A 20,026-nucleotide genomic window follows, 5' to 3' on the forward strand; every position below is an offset into this window, starting at 1 on the left:
CATATATCCATCCATATGCTCTGCAAAATGTTCTATGCTTGATACCTTTTATTTGGTATAAATGACATTATTCAAAATCTTGTCCAATAGCTGTGACTGAGAACCAGATCTAGAAGTCTGAACTCATGATGTAGAAGCATGTGAAGTAGAAGCTTGTGATGTCGATGTAGCAGAACTACTAGAAAATCCTCCTTCCCAACCAAAACTGAAATGATTTGAATAAGATTTCACATTCACACTAGTAATGAGCTAAAGAGGTTGTAAGATCGCATCCTAACTATCAAAGCTAACTCCAGTCTGCTCGCATAAAAAAAAAAATCAAGGATGCAAATTCCAAACTTTGCAGTAGTAGCAGCAATGACAGAATTGGTAATAACTCCATGAGTCAATGCTCTAGTGTTGATGAACATGAACTGCTGGTTGCAATAGTTTAAATTTGCTCGATCACATGTCTCTTCACTATAATGATTGGTAGGTAGCATATGAGCAGAAATAAAAAATGTCATTCCTTTGCAGTGGCATCCAACTTTGAAGTAGAAAAGTTAACTCTCCTTTCATTTGTAATCCTCCAAAGCCCTCCAGCAGTCAAAAATGAAATAACCTCGTTTAGCTCCTCCTCAATAAGACTATAATTAGAATAAAAACACAAAGTGTTGTGGGCAAATGATAAAATTGATTTATTACCTCTGGTGAAAAAAACACTATGTTCCCCCTTACCATGAGTCCTTCTTTAGCTTCAGGGAGATTTACATAGAACTCTTGCTCAACAGAAATCATTACAGTAGCAGAAAAATAACAAAATAGCTCCCACTGGCAGTGAACAATCAAATCGTCAATAACTCCTCCCGGACTTTTAAAACACTGTTAAGGAATCAACTTTCTCGATTGCAACCCATCACTATATTGATCCTAAGCTCTTGAACTGATAAATTTTCTTGAAACAAATTGACCCTTTCTTTTGATACTCTTCATTCTTAGCGTCATTTCAGAAAAAAAATGTATAAAATTCAACAACAATTCCAAATTCAACTCTAAATCGCTAAACTTAACTCCTTAAAGCTTAAACTAAGAAATCCATGTATTTTCCAAAGCTTCTTATCAAATTTTCACCATGAATAGTAATTTTTGGGTAGCTCATGAATGTGATCAAAATATATGGTGAAAATCAAAAATTTTTACATAAAAGTGAAGTTATTACCTCAAAGATATCAAATCTAGCAATTTTTGCCTCAAATCACCAAGAAATCTTCAAATATGGTGTGCCCTAGCTTAGAAATCACGATTGATCCAAGGAAGAAGATGAAGTTGAGGTTTGGTAATGGTATTTTTTGATGGAATCATCACTAATAAATGTTTGCAAATCGGTTTTCATGAAGTGATGCTTAAGCGCGACTGGTTCGATGCTTAGGCTCCTGTCTCTCGGTTTAGGCAGTGCTTAAATACAGGCTCTTGGAGCTTAGGCGCCAAGCGCCAGTGCACAAATTATGATTTTTTTTATTCAATTGAAATGCACTCCTAGGCTAAGTCAACCAACCCTACATGGTCTCATAACTGTTTAATAACCATTTTCTTCCGTTTCGACACTCCTCTTACTCAAGATTCACCAATCTTAACTAATTCAATTCAACTCAAAATAACATGAAATTTCACACAAACGAACACTTATATTCATTCACAAGTGATTACAAACTTTTTTAATACATAAATTCTCAATCCAAAAAGTTTCGGATGAAAAAATTCCTAACACAAACACTAGACAGTCATCACATTGATAACAAACTAAACACACTTAACATTACAAATCAAATACTAAACACACAAACACTAAACCACAAACTTAATTCCATTTTCCAGCTGGTAGAACAAATCCTAGCCTATCATTAGTCTCTCCTTCAGCATTTGGAATATAAATTTGAAAGAATGGACGATGGTTAATAACTATGGTTGAATCTTCTTCAATCCACTTCTTCTTCACATATATAGCCTTGTCCATTTTTTCAATAAAACTAGTATGACTAAACTGCATCTTAAGTTGTCATCCCATTTGATCTAGTGTGCTTTAACTTTCATCACTTTTGCTTCAATTGAAGTCATGTCAGCCTCAATTTTAGTGATTTTCTCCACTATCCCTTTCATACTAACTGTGAGGAAACCGTTGTAAAACTCTTGCGCACTCTGACTAACAAACTTCTTTCTCATTGTCTCCTCCTTCTCTAAATCACTCTACCAAGATGACATTTTTCCAAAACTCTCTCTTTTTCACGTAGGAGTTAGGTTTAAATAGAAGTGTGGTGAGACTTCTCCTCATACCCTTCTATTTATAGCCTCTAAACTCCTCCTAAAACTCCTAGGCACGTCTTAAAACTATCTCCACGTTAGAGCCAACCAATGCTCTATTAAAACTTTTGAAAAACTAAAATTACACAGTTTTTTAATTGTCGTGCTTAATCGCCGGATATTGGCACTTAAGCACCAATGCTTAACTTATCACAGGTCAAATTAATGTCCAAATACACATTTTACCTTGTCTAAGTCATCTTTTAAGGTCTTAGAGTAATCATTAAATTATTATATATTCAATATACTACAGAAATTTTCTAAATCACACATAATAATATAACAATAAAAATAAACACACCGATAACTATGAGTTGCCTCCCACAAATCGTTTGGTTTAACGTTCTCAGCACAACGTAACCAGTGCTTATTCTGGTTGACCCAACATCATAAAATCATTTAATTTAAGTTTGTCACCTAAAAAATAGGATTTCAACCTATAACCATTTACATTGAATATTTTATCAGTTTTAGGATCTTTGATATCCACAGCTCTATAGGGATAAACTTTCATCACAACAAATGGGCTTATCCACCTCGATATAAGTTTGCCTATAAATAATCTTAACCTTGCATTATAAATCAAAACTTGTTACCCTGGCTGAAAAGTTTTAATAAGAATCCTCCGATCACATTACATCTTCATCTTTTTTTTGTAAATCGTAGCGCTTTCATAAGATTCATTCCTTATCTCTTCAAGCTCATTCAATTATAATAATCTTTTCTCACTGGCATCCTTCAAATTATAATTAAATTCTTTAATAACCCAATATGCTTTATGCTCAAGTTCAACTGGTAAGTGACACGCTTTCCCAAATATTAGGCTGTGTGGGGACATACATATAAGAGTTATGTATGCAGTCCTATAAGCCCATAAAGCATAGTCAAGTTTGAGTGACAAATCTATTTTGGTTGGAATCAAAGATTTTTTCAATATTCTTTTAATTTCACGATTGAATAATTCAGCCAAGCCACTTTTCTGAGGATGAAAAGTATTAGCAATTATATGGTTAAGTATTAGCAATTATATGATTAATATGATATTTCCTTAATAAGTTCACCATTATTGCATTTCTGAAAAGACTTCCCCCGTCAGTTATGATTACTCTCAACATCTGAAATCTACAAAATATGTTCATTCTTAAAAACTTTGCAACACTTTGAGCATCACATCAAGGTAAAGCAACAACTTCTATCCATTTTGATACATGGTATACTGCTAACAATATATAAATATTTCCGAATGATGGTATAAATAATCCCATGAAATCTAATCCCTAAACATGAAATATCTCAACTTCTAACACATAATTTAGGGGCATCTAATTCCTCCTAAAAATATTGCTTACTCGTTGACATCGATCACAAGTTTTGATATAAGCAGTAACATCTCTAAAGATTGTAGGCCAATAAAATCCAAGTTGTAAAATTTTGTATGTTGTTTTATCAACACCAAAATGTCCCCCAAAATCAGAATTATGACATTTTTGGATAATTTCATAAGTTTCTTCTAAAGGTGCACATCTTGGAATAATTAGATTATTTCCTTGTTTATATAAAAAAGGGTCATCACAAAAATAAGTCTTAGCTTCAGATAAAAAATTTCTCTTCTATTGGTATGTCATTCCATATGGTATAATATCACTAACATTGAAGTTTACAATGTCGGCATACCATGGAACACACCACTCATTGACATTGAACAATTTTTCATCTGGACAATGTTCATCAATTTACATTTCAAAATTGAGTGGTTTCTCTAATTCAAGCGTGGACAAATGATTAGTAATTTGATTCTCAACTCCCTTTCTATCTACTATTTCAAAGTCAAATTCTTGTGAAAGAAGAATCTATCTTATCAGTCTATGGTTTGCATCATTCTTTTTCATTAAATACATAATAACTGAATGATCTGAATGTAATATACATTTAGTTCCAATTAAGTATGATATAAATTTATCAAAGGCACATGCTACTGCTAATAATTGTTTCTTAATTGTGTTATAATTAATTTGATTCTCATTAAGATTTCTACTAGCACAGTAGATAACTTTGAAAATCTTATCTAGCTTTTGTCCTAAAATAACTCCAATAGCATAATCATTAGCATCACACATTAATTCAAAAGTCTAAATCTGGTGAAACAATAATTGGTGTAGTGACTATTTTTTTTAATAATTCAAAAGCTTTTAGGCACTCTTTATCAAAATTAAAAATTACATCTTTATCAAGTCAATGACCTAGAGGTCTAGCAATTTTTGAAAATTCTTTAATACATTATCTGTAGAATCCAACATGTCCTAAAAAACTCCTAATCTCCTTCACGCTTGTTGGGTGAGGTAAATTAGAGATCACTTGAATTTTTGTAGGGTCTACTTCCATACCATTTTCTAAAATTTGATGTCCCAAAACCATTCCACCTCCTATCATAAATTGGCATTTTTCCCATTTAAGGAATAAATTTGTTTCTTCACATCACTTAAGAACTTCTGATAAATGTTTTGAACATGATTCAAATGAAGTTCCAAACATAAAAAAAACATCCATAAAAAATTCAATCCTTTTTCAATTAAATCATAATAAATAGCCATCATGCATCTTTGAAATGTAGCAGGTGCATTACATAAACTAAAGTGAATTCTTCTGAAAGCAAATGTACCATGAGGACTGGTAAAAGTTATTTTCTCTTAATCCTCATGAGATATTTGTCCTTGGTGTTAACCAGTATATCCATCCAGAAAATATAAGTATTTACACGCAACTAGTCTATCCAGCATTTGATTTAGAAAGGGTAGCGGAAAATGAGCTTTCTTGTGGCGAGATTTAATTTTCAATAATCATTACATATTCTCTATCCTGTGACTTGTCTTGTTGGTATGAACTTGTTATACTCATTTAAAGTGACAGTCACTCCTCCTTTATTAGGAACACAGTGAATCAGACTAACCCATGCACTATCTGAAATAGAGTATATAATTTCAGCATCTAACGACTTTAAAATTTTTTTTCTTAACAACTTCCTTCAAAATAGGATTTAATCTCCTTTGAGGATCAACCCTAGGTTTGCAGTTCTCTTCCACATGAATTTTATCCATACAAATTGAAGGACTGATTTCTTTTATATCAACAATTAACCATCCAAAGACTTTCTTATAATTCTTTAAAGTTTTCATCAAACTCTCTTCTTCTTCTATAGTTAACTTTGAGAAAATTATAACAGGTAATGTAGAGGAATCATCTAAAAAGACATACTTCAAATGCTCAGGAAGTAACTTCAACTCAAGCTCAGGAGGTTTTTCAATTGATGGACAAAAAGATGTATCATTTTCTGTTGTAGCCAAAACTTCAAAACTTCCTTGAACATAATTTTAATCTTCGTTGTATAAATCTTCATATTGAGCTAATTCCTCTTCTTGCTCGTGTTCCAAGTTTTTCATTTCAGATTTCTCTTCATAAGTTGTTTTGAAATGGTATTCACTTAAATATTTTATCACATCCATTCTATAGATTCATCATCTTTACCTTTTGCAGGGTACTTCATTGTTTTAGAAATATTAAATGTAATTGTTTGATCATTGTTTGATCATTAACGCGCATTGTTAATTCTCCTCTCTACACATTTATCATTGCTCTTTCTGTGGCTAGGAAAGGTCTCCCCAAAATTATAGGTATCTCCTTATCTTCCGCCGTATCTAGGACAGTGAAACCAATAGGAAAGATAAATTCATCCACTTTCACCAGGACATCTTCTATAACTCCTTTAAGATAGGTTATTGAACGAACTACTAACTGCAGAGTTACAGTAGTAGGGGCTACTTCTCCTAATCCCAATCTCTTAAATAATGATAATGGCATAAGGTTGATGCTTGCACCTAAATCACATAAAGCTTTCTCATAAAATTTGTCTTCTATTGCACATGGAATTGTAAAGCTACCAGGATCTTTAAGCTTTTCAGGAGGCTTTTTCTAAATTATAGCACGACACTCCTCACTAAGTGTGATAGTCTTATTATCTTCAAACTTCCTTTTCATATTAAGAATATCTTTCATAAACTTCACATAACTTGGCAAAAGCATCTACATAGGCATTGTCTCTTCTCATTATTAAGTACAAGCTCACGTTGGGAATTTGTTCCAACAACTTCATCATATAACGGTGGTATTGTTCCAATTTTTTTTTCAAAATTTTGTACTGTCTGACCACTTGTTGGATGATGAGATGGGAGTCGTCGTAGATGTTGATGTTTGTTATTTTCATCATAATTGCCAATTCTAATTCTATTATCAGAGCCTCATAATCAGCTTCATTATTTGCACACGACTCTGTCATTTGTCTGACCACTTGTTGGATGATGAGCTGGGAGTCATTGTAGATGTTGACGTTTGTTATTTTCATCATAGTTGCCAATTCTAATCCTATAATCAGAGCCTAATAATCAGCTTCATTATTTGCACACGACTCTGTCATGGGGTAGAAATATCCCTTAATCTAGTGTAATGAAGATCAAACTGATTTTTACCTTGCTAGGTATTATTGTCCATAAATCTTTGTCTTTCTGTGCTGATTAAGCTCTGTCGAAGTACATATGTCAATGTCGAGCATTGGGATGTCCCACATTCATCAATTGGTCTTATGGCATCGTTGATGGGAGAGTTAGCTGACAGCGGATGTGCCGTGAAAAAATCTGCTAAAATTGATAACTTGAGGGAGCAAAGAGGTGGGAAGTTAATATCAAATTTCAATAATATCACTGACCACCTTTCTAACCTTCCAAAAAGCATCGGTTGGGTCATCAAGTACTGTAATGGATTAAACCTCGAAATAAGGTTGACCTTATGAGAAAGCTTATCTGAGCTTTTGAGTGGAGAAGATTAAAGCTAGACAATGCTTCTCAATAGGAGGATATTTTACCTCTGCCGGAGTTAGAAGATGACATGTAGTGGAGGGTGTTTTCTTTACCCTCGTCATTAACTTAAGGTAATAGGGATTCGAAAGAGCGTTTGAAGCCGCGATATAGAGTATCAGAGGTCTACCCGAGACTGGGGTTGTTCATACGGGAGGTATCATTAGGAATTGTTTGATACGTTCAAAGGCATGTTGACAATTCTCATTCAAATTAAACTTGGCATTCTTTTTGGTCAACACGGAAAAGGGCTGATACCATCCCGACAAATTAAAAATAAAGCATTTTAGGTATGTCAATTTCTTGAAAAGGATTGTAATTATTTCAAGGTTTTAGGGGACGACATTTCCAAGATATTTTCAATTTTTCAGGATTGATTTCAATTCCTTTGTGATGAACAACAAATCTTAAAAAACTTTTCGGAGGTGACATTGAAAGCACACTTTAAGTGATTTATTTTAAGATCGAATTGTCGCAACCAATCAAAGACAATCCTCAAATTATACAGGTGGTCTTCCCTTTGTTTACTCTTAATGAACAAATCATTCACATATCACTCAACTTATTTATGGATGAGGTCACCAGTGTTCTTTAATCCAAACGACATCACTATTTAGTAGCATATTCAAATTGACGTTCTGAAAGCCGTAAATGTTACATCTTTCGGATCACCTTAAATTGGTTTTACATGAATGATCCATACATAAATGACAAGATTACGTGAGATGAGGCATTGTCTACCATTAATTTCAGGATTAAGAATGGAAACTCATCCTTTGGGCAAGCTTTATTCAAGACTCTGAAATCGACGCAGACTCGAATCTATCCATTCTAATTTTTGGTTGGTACTTCATTGACTAACCACGTTGAATATTATTCTTCTCTTAAAAATTTAGCGTCTATCAATTTCTTGATCTCAGTTGTGACTTGTTGCTCGATCTCAAGATGCATTCTCGAGAGCACTTGTTTGACCGAAGTGATAGTCAGGTCTGCTCCAGGTCTTTGAAACACTACCTCCGGTGCTAAATCAGACATCTCATCATAATTACTTGCAAAGCAATCTCTAAATTTTGATAATAACATGATCAATTTGGAGGACTCCTTTTTACTTAATAGAGAACTGATAAAAGTGGGTGTAGGTTCATTTTTAGTCCCTAAATTAATCTCTTATAATTAATTGATTGTTGATTTGATTGCTTCTTTGAATTCCAACAGAGCAACCTTTATCAGAGAGTCTTCAAAGTCATCTTTGACCTTGAGGTAGTTTTCTTTCAATCCACTAATAACAACCATGCAAAATTCAGTGTCATCGACCAACACTACAGTGTCGAACCAAACACCTTCATTCAACTTGAAAGTTCAATTTTTCTTGTTCCATAATTCCTTGAAGAGGTGCAACATATCTTTTGAGAAATGTGTAAGCACAAATCCATGTTGAACCTTATCAGAGAGTCTTCAGAGTCATCTTTGACCTTGAGGTAGTTTTCTTTCGATCCACTAATAACGACCATGCAAAATTCTGTGTCATCGACCAACACTATAGTGCCGAACCAAACACCTTCATTCAAGTTGAAAGTTCAATTTTTCTTCTTCCATAATTCCTTGAAGAGGTGCAACATATCCTTTGAGAAATGTGTAAGCACAAATCCATGTTGAACCATTTTTTGAATCCACAGAGAACACCACCCAATGGGCAATTATATTAATTCAACAAAAGTGTCTTCTAGTTTTACGTTGCCTTCGAAACTAAAAGAAGAACCACGATAAAATATTATTGGTTTCATGCCCACACTTCGTACATACTTAACCACCAAACCCTCAACTTAGGAGGATGAGTACTATTTAAAATATTAAAAGAGACTTAGAGTTATATAAAAAAGAAAGGATTGAGGCTTTCTAAAAAAAATTTCAAAGCTAATATGCATTTATAATTAAGACGTGTGAAAACTTTAACTTTAAGAAGAGGATAGTAAAGATCAAAATCATTAAAGGTTATCCAGATATAATAATCCTCACATTGAAAATAAAATAAAAAAAAGGGGGAATCGAAAATGATCCTAAAAGAAAAAAAAGAAAAAGAAGGATAAAAAAGAGAAAAAGAAAAGCAAAAAAGAAAAATATATGTGACGGGAAGCTTGAGGAGATGTCTAATAAAAAATTGGCTTCACTTGAATCAAGTTATGGAAAGAGGCTTAAATACATTTCTAAACTTATATTAGAGTATTTACATCTTTACTAATGAAGTTCTCATTAAGTTCTTTTGCATATAGTTCTTCTAAGCATCCTTAAATATGATGAATTACAATTATTCTTGAAATGAATAGGAAACCAAAGCTCTTGACATCAGTACTAGATATTCTTATATTTTTAATTTTAGCTTAAGTTATTAAAAATTTTAGGGTTCCACGAGTGAAGAGAGGAAGGTCGTCAGATGATATTGATGCACGAAGATTTATTAATTTGAAAGCACAACATAGTTATAACACACAAATAGAATCGAGAAGATTGATCCAGGAGCGGGCATTTGTTAACCTGGGTGGTGAGATCGAGAGTTCGATCCTTGCCAGAAATTGGTAACGGTTTTGGTACTTCCTTGAGTAGCGATTGTGCCAATGATTCAGGGGTTTTATGCTAACTTGACATTCACTGATGATGATTGCATCCTTGTGAGAGGTATGCAAGTTGAATTTACTGCAGAAAGGATCAATGCTTTTTATGGGCTGAGGAATGTATTTTTTTGACGAATATGCTGCATTCGTGATGAATGATTCATCACTAGATGAAGTGATTGCCTTTTTTACTGATGAAAGAGGAGAATGGAGGATTAAAAATAATAAGATAGTTAACTTCTCCGCTTCCATGTTGACTAGTCAGTTAAAGGTATGACATCACTTCATTTATGCTAGATTACTGATGCAACAAAGGCTAGAGTTGTATTGAACTACTGCATTCAGAATATGAAAGCAATAGATGTTGGTGCTCTTGTAGTCCATCATGCGTGGAGCATAGCTAAGAGCTCTACAGCTAGTGGTTTGGGTTACCCTGCCTTGATTTTCACTCCTTGTGAGCAATCAAGAGTAAAGTTCCACAGAAATAAAGAAAGATTACAACCACAAGATTCTATTGGGAAGCATATGATTCAGAGAGTTGAATCATTTGCTGAATCTAGGGGTGGAAGAAGTGATAGACCATCTACATTAGTTAAAGAGGCATCTACTTCTCTCCCTACATCACTAGAAAACATTATGGACCTCATGACTCAACAATTGGATATAGTAAATTATCAGAACCAGTTTAGAGAGATTCGAGCAAGAAATACTTATAATGATGAGTATCAACAGAGGAAAATTCAGCATAATATATCTTTTGAGGATGCTATGTTGATATACCTTAGGGGTGAATACAATGAAGAATTTCCTACTTACCCCAGCTTCACTCTTTGTGCTCCGATTCATGAAGAAGAAGAAGAAGAAGACGATGACAATGATGATGAGGAAGGGGATGAAGATTGATATTTTTAGGAGTTTTAGTTTATTTGTTTGGTTATTTGTTTGTTTGTATGTTGTTTGGATATTATTTAGTTGGCATTTCAAACTCTTGTTGTAAAAACTTTTATTTTGTATTGTGAACTTAAAATTGTAATAATAACATATATTTTTTATTTTTCCTATATTTTTTTTTTATTTTCAGTTCTTATTTCTGTTTTTAATTCTTAGCAAATTTTTTAAAATATATTTTATTTCATTTAATGCTTTAAAGCCTGTATATATTTTTAAAGTTAGTACCTACAGTATACCAGAGCCCAGTTTCGTAGTTAGAAATCCTCTATAGGTTAGTTTTAATTTTCATGCATTTACTATTTTCTTTCACCAACTAAATTTGATACTAAAACATTTTTAAAATATTTAAAAACTTAAGTTTGGGGGGAAGAAAATTTTCTTTTAAAAAGAAGTAAACTAAATTTTTTATGTCCTCAATTAACAATATTTTTAAAAATAATTTAACATGATATGGGATATTAAGATTTAACTTTAAATGACAAAACTTATCTTCAAGAATATTATTGTAAATTTAATTAAAAAGATTTTAATAAAGAAGGTCAACTCTAAAGTTAAAGATATTTGGTATGAAAGGATAATACTGTGTTCTTCTTTTTAAAGTAAAGGAAACTGTATTTTTGAAGTGTTAAGAATCTTAGAGTTTCATGTAAGGAGAAGAAGAAAAGAAAGAGACTTTATGAAAATCATATACTAATATGAATTTATAAAGTAAAGAAAGGTAAGAGTTTTGACTTTAGGAAGAGAATAGTGAAGTTCAAAACTATTAAAGGCTATCTAGATATAATAATCCTCACTTGAAAATGAAAAAGAAATGAAATGAATGAAAATATCCTAGAAGAAAAGAATAAAGAAAGAGTAGAAAATAAAAGAAAAGAAAAATAAGTGAGGAGAAGCCTGAGGAGATGCCTGATAAAAAATTCGCTTCACTTGAATCAACTTAAAGAAAAAAATTTATTACATTTTCTAAACTAATATTGGAATATTAATGGGCATTAATAGTAAAGTTTTTATGAAATTTTTTTTCATATGAATTTTCTAAATATCCTTGATATAACAAATTGCAATTCTTCTTCAAATGAATAGAAATTAAGAAATCTTAAAATTGATTACTAAGTATTCTTAGACTTAGAGTTTGAATCTAAGTTATTAAGAGTTTTTCTTAACTTTTATTAATTTTATTTACTTAACTAAAGTATGGAGCTTTATAAGTTAATCTCTATCCTAAGTCATATTTTTATGTAATAAAAGGGTTACTTAAGGACAAGTAATATTTAAGTTTCGGGGTCTTGACACGCCTAAAAAATGCTTGATTTTCCATATACATTTTATGCTTAATTTTAATGATATTGCACTTTAAAGGAAGGTTTTTTTGCATATTTTTGATTTCAGGTACAAGAAATAGATTTTTGGAGAAAAAGAAACAAAAACGGTGCAATTTGGAGCAAAAACGAGCAAGAAATGAAATTTTGCCCTGTGTGTCTGTAAAGAGAGAAATGCTTGGAGATAACTTCTAGGGATTTGCTTGGGAATGACTATGAGATAAGTTGTGTCTTTTATTTCTTTTGTTTTGTAAACTTGTTTTTATATATGAAATCTATATTTTGTCGTATCCTTCTCATGAATTCTGAGTAGCACTCTTTATCCTTCTCACTACTTTGAGATATGGTTTTGCGAACATTGATTTTATTTTTTTGAAAAATTAATTTTGTTTTATATGATTTTAAATGTCAATAATTTATGATGATTTGAACTCGGATCTTCATTTAGTTTTCGATCTGATCAATTGAATTGTTAAAATGTGTTGATGAACATATTAAACATAGGTTCTGAAAGGGCTTTGATTTCTACAATTTGGGGAGAATCACATTTGATTTCATGAGAGAGTACTTCATCCAAGGAGTTGGGTGTAGATAAATAAGGAAATATACTTTGTTGGATACAGAATTAGAGATTTTAATGTGACAAATTAAAACTTCCAATTTTCTTCCAATTTTGCCTAGTTGATTGGAAACTGATGCGAGATTGTTAGCCCTCAGGTGAGGGAGTAGTAGGAGCTCTAGAGTGGCAGTCGATATCCTCTCATCCTAACAACAAAATTAGGGACCAAACTCTCGATTAGTCAATGTTCATTATGCACTCGGAAGAGGGTAAAGAATATGATTGCTCTTATTTGGTACAAAACAGTTTTTATATATATTTTCAAATGATTTTAATTTCTTCACAATTCATATACTCATTGTAAAGGGGAATGATGCTTTCTTAAATTTAAATTTTTCGTCACAAAAACTTTGTTTAATTTTCGTAAGTTTACTTTTGAAAGTTTAGCATTTAGTTTAGTGAACTTTGTCTTTCAACTGTATTTCAATTAGCATTCACTTGTTACTTAATGTTCAAACTTCACACTTTACTTTTTGTGTAATTTTAAAAATTGCACTTTATATTATAATCTTAAGGACTTATTTATATGCTTTTCCAACTTTCCTGTGGGATTGATATCTAGCACTCCATTAGAGTCCTTTATTACATATATTTTAGTTATTTTTAAAAGGGATTTGGCATTTTAAGGATTTTTAAAAGATAAAACTATTTTAACTAAAGTTATTTTGTTGGGATTAATTTGTATATTTGCTATTGTATCTGCAGTGTGTATTTTGTAATATTGAAATATATTTGCAATATTAACACACTAAATCCACCCGCATCAGGAAGAGGGCGAGGAAGAGTTAGCAGGATTTTTTAATAGATAAATTCAACTATCAACATTGACTTAGATTAGAATTCCCAGGGTTCCCAGGATGAAGAGACCGCGAAGAATGCAATACGAAAAGTAAAAGGAAACCTCGATTCAAGATCTCTTCAGAAGATAAAGAGAAAACTGAGTATGAGTCAATGTATGATAAGATTAACTATTTTGTACAAACCTTGACCCTAACCCAAAATTAAATTGATGTGTCGTATTTTAAGTGATGTTAGATGATAATTGAACATCAGTTAATAAATGATACAAAGATTTTTTATAATAAGTTTGGATTTATGCCCGACAGGTCTACTATAGAAGCTATACATTTATTGAGAGATTTAATAGAGAAGTATAGAGAGAGCAAGAAGGTTCTAGATATGATTTTTATTGACTTGGAAAAAGTTTATGATGAAGTTCCAAAAGAAGTCTTTTAAGGAGCTCCAGAAAAGAAAGATATTGATATAACTTATATTCAAGTCATTAAAGAGAAGTATACTAGAGCTGATACTATTGTTAGAACAAAAGGAGGATAAACCGAGCATTTTTCTAATTCAATTGGATTACATCAGAGACTGGCTTTATGCCAATATCTTTTTACTTTAGTTATGGATGCTCTTATTAAAAAATTACAAGAGTATGTACCTTGGTGTACGTTTTTCGCTGATGATATCCTTCTTGTGGATAAGACTAGAGAAAAAATTATGGGAAAAAACTCGAATTATTGAGGTCTAAATTGCTGTCTAAAGACCTTCATTTGAGTAGATCTAAAGCTAAATACATGAAATGTAATTTTGGTAATAGTAGCACCTGTGGCAGAGTTATAACTGTGGGTGATCAAAACATTAAAAAGTGTAAAAATTTTAAATATCTCGTGTATATTATTTGAAGTGATTATGATATAGAAATGCATGTTATTAGTAGAATTCAAGTTGGTTGGTTGAAGTGGAGAATGCATCAAGCCTATTTTGTGATACAAAAGTACCGCTTAGACTATAAGATGGTGGTGAGACCCGCAATGCTCTAGAGAGTAGAACGTTGGCCTTTAAAAGAGATGCATCAAACATCATTAAGAGTTGCCAAGATGAGAATACTTGGTGGATGAGTAGCTTGACTCTTAAAAAAATTGCAAAATGAATTTATGCACTATAAGGACGTTATAGCTCCAGTGGCGGATAAGCTTAGAGAGAGTCGTATTAGAAGGTTGTCACATTAAGCGTCGACCATCTAATATCCCATTAGGAGAGTAAATGTTTTTTATTTAACTAATGTTAAGAAAGACAGAGGTAGGCTTAAAAAGATTTGGGCATATTGTATAAAAAGTGACATTAACCTGTTAGAATAAAATGAAAATACGACGCTCAACAGGATGAAATGAAGAAAAATTATTCATGTGGTTCACCCACTTAACGGGATAAAAATTTGTTATTGTTGTTGTAGAGAAACGGTAATCAAACAATGCACATTCCCAAATATTTGAGCAGTAGTTTCATCAACAATGAAAGCGAACACAAATAGAAACTCAGTGGTAGAGAAAGGTTAAGAAGCATAAGTATTTTCTTTCTTGCTCAAGCGGTGTAAAGCAAGAGGGGTGAGGGTATTGGCTAATATATGTATATGAGTCCAAGTCATCTGCCTTCTCTTGTGGGTGATCTCCAACCTAAAATAGAAGGTATATTTTATCCTACAATTGGCTTCCTCCTGGACTAAGTTACCTTTGGCTTACAATGAAGTTCACCCTCCCCTTCCTTTGGCTATAAACCCTTACTAATGCGTGCAACCTTTTTCTCTCGACATATGATTGCTTTCTTATGCATATACAAGCCGATCAAGGAAATAATCATTAGCAAAGGTAGATGACATGGAATTGTATACATATACTGATAATAGTTCCCAACATATGCAATTGTATAACTTTTTATGACATTAATAAGCATTCAAAAATCAACTAGTCCTAACCCTTTCGATTTCATCCTCACATTCTGGAGAGAGCTAGTTAATTGTTTTTAGCAGAGATAACTTGCACATTGGTCAAAAAAATCAAGAGATGACGTGGTTGTGGTTTTAATGTTTTTGCTTCATAAGCTTGGTTTAAGGTTGGAAGCAGATCATGTATAGAAAATCAGGGCATTTAGTTGAATTCCACGCAATTCCTTATCAATTACAGACGTGTGGACTCGAGAGAAAATGCAGAAAAACTTCCTCATCTCATCCGGCTTCATTCAATAAGGAAGCCCATAGTAAGCACCGATGGTATAGATGTGTTTGGGACAACTTATTTAGAGCGGTGGCGTTTTCAAAACGCCATCACCTGTTTGGAAAAACAGGTTACGCAACTTTTGCTAAAACTCCGTTTTGATTTTTGTATTATATGAGGATCGCGGGTAGGACCCTGCAATCTGCGTTTAATACTGTCGAAAGACCCCTGATGCCCTTCCCATCTACTCTGCCCTAATTTCGCATCGACTCGTCTGTCGATCCCGTGCGCCCGTGTCCTCTGCCCTATTTTTAATGTGGCAGTTTGCATGGTAATTTTAATGTATTAGAAAGAATTGTTTGGTACGCCCAATAAACTGTTAAGTTCAGGTTTTAGACATGTAAATGATAAGGAATTGTCTGTTATGTAAGTAAATCCTCGCCAAAAAAAGCACATCCTCTTTCCAGTATTTTTAGGTAGGAACCCAAAGCATCCATTTCACATCACCCAAAAAATATAGCTCTCGAAAATACTGAATCAGTAAACCGACCGCATAGTTATCAAATTTGTTATCATATCATTTTACAGTAGTTTCGAACCATGACTATGATAATCCCTGATTTAGTTCACCACATTCCATAGTTAAAGAGCAACTTAGCCAAAATGCAGAATAGATTTGCTAATTAAATGCATCAAAAAGATGATTGTCCACTAGCTTAAATGAAAATGATCTTGGAAAATGTTTCCAAGATCCCAAGTTCAAAAATTACTAAGCATTAAATTTGCGCTTTAACACTGACTAATCCCTTAAAAAATTAAACAAATGAATGGAAAACACGTTCTATATCCTTGAAGATCAAAGTGAAAAAAAGCAAATTTGAGGTAAATCAAGTGAGGAAAAGATGGTTTCATGTGTCAGCTGTTGAGGGATTTCTCTTTGTTTTTTATTACTGCCAAGAAACTTGCACTGATTTGTTGTTAACTCAAGCTACATGATAGCTATAAAAAAAATGATATAATCTACATATGCATGTACAAAATTTGCAGGTTAAATTTCTCATTCCACGGAAAAAAAATGCCACTATAACAAAAGAACAGGAAGATATTCAACCATTAAACAGTTCATTTCTCATCAAATATCTACATTAAATCATCAAATTATTAAATCTTCAAGCAAGATCCAAGCAAATATTGACTTCACATAAGTCTTCCTTAAACATCAAACATTTCTTTCGCTACAGAGCATTGATGCATTAACCAAAACAAAGATGCCATTCACCCATCTAGCATATTTGGTAAAATATGATGAGTGAGTTTCATCTACTTATAACTCTACAGAAAATATATAACCTTATTACATAGCTATTTTCAATATCACCTGCGTTTCAAATCTTAAATCTTCCTTTAATATATGCATTTTCATTGAACATTGTGCTACTTCAAATTTCATCTAGAATACACCACCTTGTGTTCCTCCACGCTCTTCGAAAACACATTCTTATTGTATAAAGAATTGTTTGGTACGCCCAATAAACTGTTAAGTTCAGGTTTTAGACATGTAAATGATAAGGAATTGTCTGTTATGTAAGTAAATCCTCGCCAAAAAAAGCACATCCTCTTTCCAGTATTTTTAGGTAGGAACCCAAAGCATCCATTTCACATCACCCAAAAAATATAGCTCTCGAAAATACTGAATCAGTAAACCGACCGCATAGTTATCAAATTTGTTATCATATCATTTTACAGTAGTTTCGAACCATGACTATGATAATCCCTGATTTAGTTCACCACATTCCATAGTTAAAGAGCAACTTAGCCAAAATGCAGAATAGATTTGCTAATTAAATGCATCAAAAAGATGATTGTCCACTAGCTTAAATGAAAATGATCTTGGAAAATGTTTCCAAGATCCCAAGTTCAAAAATTACTAAGCATTAAATTTGCGCTTTAACACTGACTAATCCCTTAAAAAATTAAACAAATGAATGGAAAACACGTTCTATATCCTTGAAGATCAAAGTGAAAAAAAGCAAATTTGAGGTAAATCAAGTGAGGAAAAGATGGTTTCATGTGTCAGCTGTTGAGGGATTTTTCTTTGTTTTTTATTACTGCCAAGAAACTTGCACTGATTTGTTGTTAACTCAAGCTACATGATAGCTATAAAAAAAATGATATAATCTACATATGCATGTACAAAATTTGCAGGTTAAATTTCTCATTCCACGGAAAAAAAATGCCACTATAACAAAAGAACAGGAAGATATTCAACCATTAAACAGTTCATTTCTCATCAAATATCTACATTAAATCATCAAATTATTAAATCTTCAAGCAAGATCCAAGCAAATATTGACTTCACATAAGTCTTCCTTAAACATCAAACATTTCTTTCGCTACAGAGCATTGATGCATTAACCAAAACAAAGATGCCATTCACCCATCTAGCATATTTGGTAAAATATGATGAGTGAGTTTCATCTACTTATAACTCTACAGAAAATATATAACCTTATTACATAGCTATTTTCAATATCACCTGCGTTTCAAATCTTAAATCTTCCTTTAATATATGCATTTTCATTGAACATTGTGCTACTTCAAATTTCATCTAGAATACACCACCTTGTGTTCCTCCACGCTCTTCGAAAACACATTCTTATTGTATTGTATGAGTAGAGGTTCATGGAAACTTACAGTGGCAAATAAACAATCAAGGTTGCAGAAAGAGTTCAAATCCTCATCAAACCCCTCGTTCCAGCATAAATATGCATGCACAAGATAAAGCATATTGTAGCTATAACTGTAGACCTAGCGCTAACATATCTCAACACTTCCAAGCCTCTATCAGCAACTTCTTGTCGAATTGAACTCATACCAATTTTTACACAATGGGAAAGCTTCCACATCGCAAATTCTGTAACAGACCTGACAGTCTCAAATGTCACCCTCCCTGAGACATCAAGAACAAAGTTCTTGTTGCTTGGAACTGCCAATGCCGAAGAAATCTGGCTGACCCAACCATTGTGCTCTCCGTTCATGGAAACAAAAGAGCTATTTCTAGCATTTCCCAAATTCACTACTTTGTTCTCCGATAAGTCAGAGTATGGGCTTGTAAGCACTGAGTGGGATGTCCTGACAAGCGTTTCCATGGCACCATTGCAGACTGAAACTAACACTTCATTCACCCGTGCGTCATGCTTAGGGTTTGTGATACCAGCAAAGAATTCATCATAAGGATTAATATGCACAGTTTTATCAAGAAAGACAGCGACGGCCGTACTTACAAACACCTGAATGCTGTGAGCTATAAGCTCCTTGCACTTTTCTGCACAAACAACATCCACCCACCCCAACCCCGCCGGCGAATTCCGCCTGCCGCCGCCTTCAGCACCCTTTGAGTAGAAAGAAATCACGAGGTTCCTGGCGAAACTCCTGACAACGACAGAGGCGAAATTGGATCCCTCAGAGGAGAAGAACCTATCCAAGACCAGATCAGACAGCCCAGCCCTCCCACCAGGAACGTTTTGCTCTGCCGAACGGGTTCCCCTTGCAATTCCCACTGTCAGTGCCTCCAAAATCCTAGAAACGGAGCCTGGAAGCTCGTCCGAGGACGCAATTTTGGAGAGCTGCTTCAGGCTGGAAGGAATTTCATTAGAATCGGAGTGAACAAAGCGGTTGACGTCAGCGGAGATGAGACTGGCGGTGTCGGATGTGGAGGAAACGGCGTCAGCGAGGGAGAAGAGGGTGCCGGCGAGTTTCGCAATCTTCATACGGTATGCGAAATAAGTTGAGAGACCGGCGGCGCCGGTGAGTAGTAGGATCCATTTCCGACGGAGGCAAAAGTCCATGGAATCAAAACCTATGTTTTCATAAGCGTTCAGGCATGGGGTTTGCAAACCCTAGAAGGCGTAGATAGCGTACATCGAACATCGCAGAACCGAAGCTGTGATGGAGATCCCAACCTTGTGCGGATCGGAAGATTACTGGAACGGGTTGATGTTTTCGAGTTACATCCTCGTAAGAATTTATGAACATATTTTAAAATTATCAAGGTGATTTGTATGTTATGGTACAGCTACGTGTCACGGATAAATAGTCTCACATCAGCTAGGTGTAGGGCCGAAAAGCAGTATTTAAGTCCTGGGCTGCCCACCACCCATAAGGGCTCTTTTGGGAGGTGACAAGTGGTATCAGAGCAGATTACTGTCTGTCAGGTGTGTAGACTCTCCATGGTGCAGTGGAACCCTCGGTGGAGCCAGATATCCAGACGGAATATTCTTTTAGGAAGAGA

General features: G+C 33.7%; 1 protein-coding gene across 1 annotated transcript; it reads right to left on the reverse strand.

The window, feature by feature from the left end:
• Window positions 1-18,403: 18,403 nt before the first annotated feature.
• On the reverse strand, window positions 18,404-19,708 carry LOC110038782 (protein PHLOEM PROTEIN 2-LIKE A10-like). Its single transcript, XM_020743686.1, has one exon. The coding sequence runs from the start codon at window positions 19,581-19,583 to the stop codon at window positions 18,465-18,467; it is 1,119 nt and encodes a 372-aa protein (XP_020599345.1). The 5' UTR covers window positions 19,584-19,708; the 3' UTR covers window positions 18,404-18,464.
• Between the last annotated feature and the right edge of the window lie 318 nt (window positions 19,709-20,026).

The sequence above is a fragment of the Phalaenopsis equestris genome, unplaced genomic scaffold (genome assembly GCF_001263595.1).
Source record: "Phalaenopsis equestris unplaced genomic scaffold, ASM126359v1 Scaffold233843, whole genome shotgun sequence".
Lineage (NCBI taxonomy): Eukaryota > Viridiplantae > Streptophyta > Magnoliopsida > Asparagales > Orchidaceae > Phalaenopsis > Phalaenopsis equestris.

Coding starts and splice junctions, on each gene's coding strand:
- LOC110038782 (XM_020743686.1), bottom strand. CDS start 19,583: ATGGACTTTTGCCTCCGTCGGAAATGGATCCTACTACTCACCGGCGCC.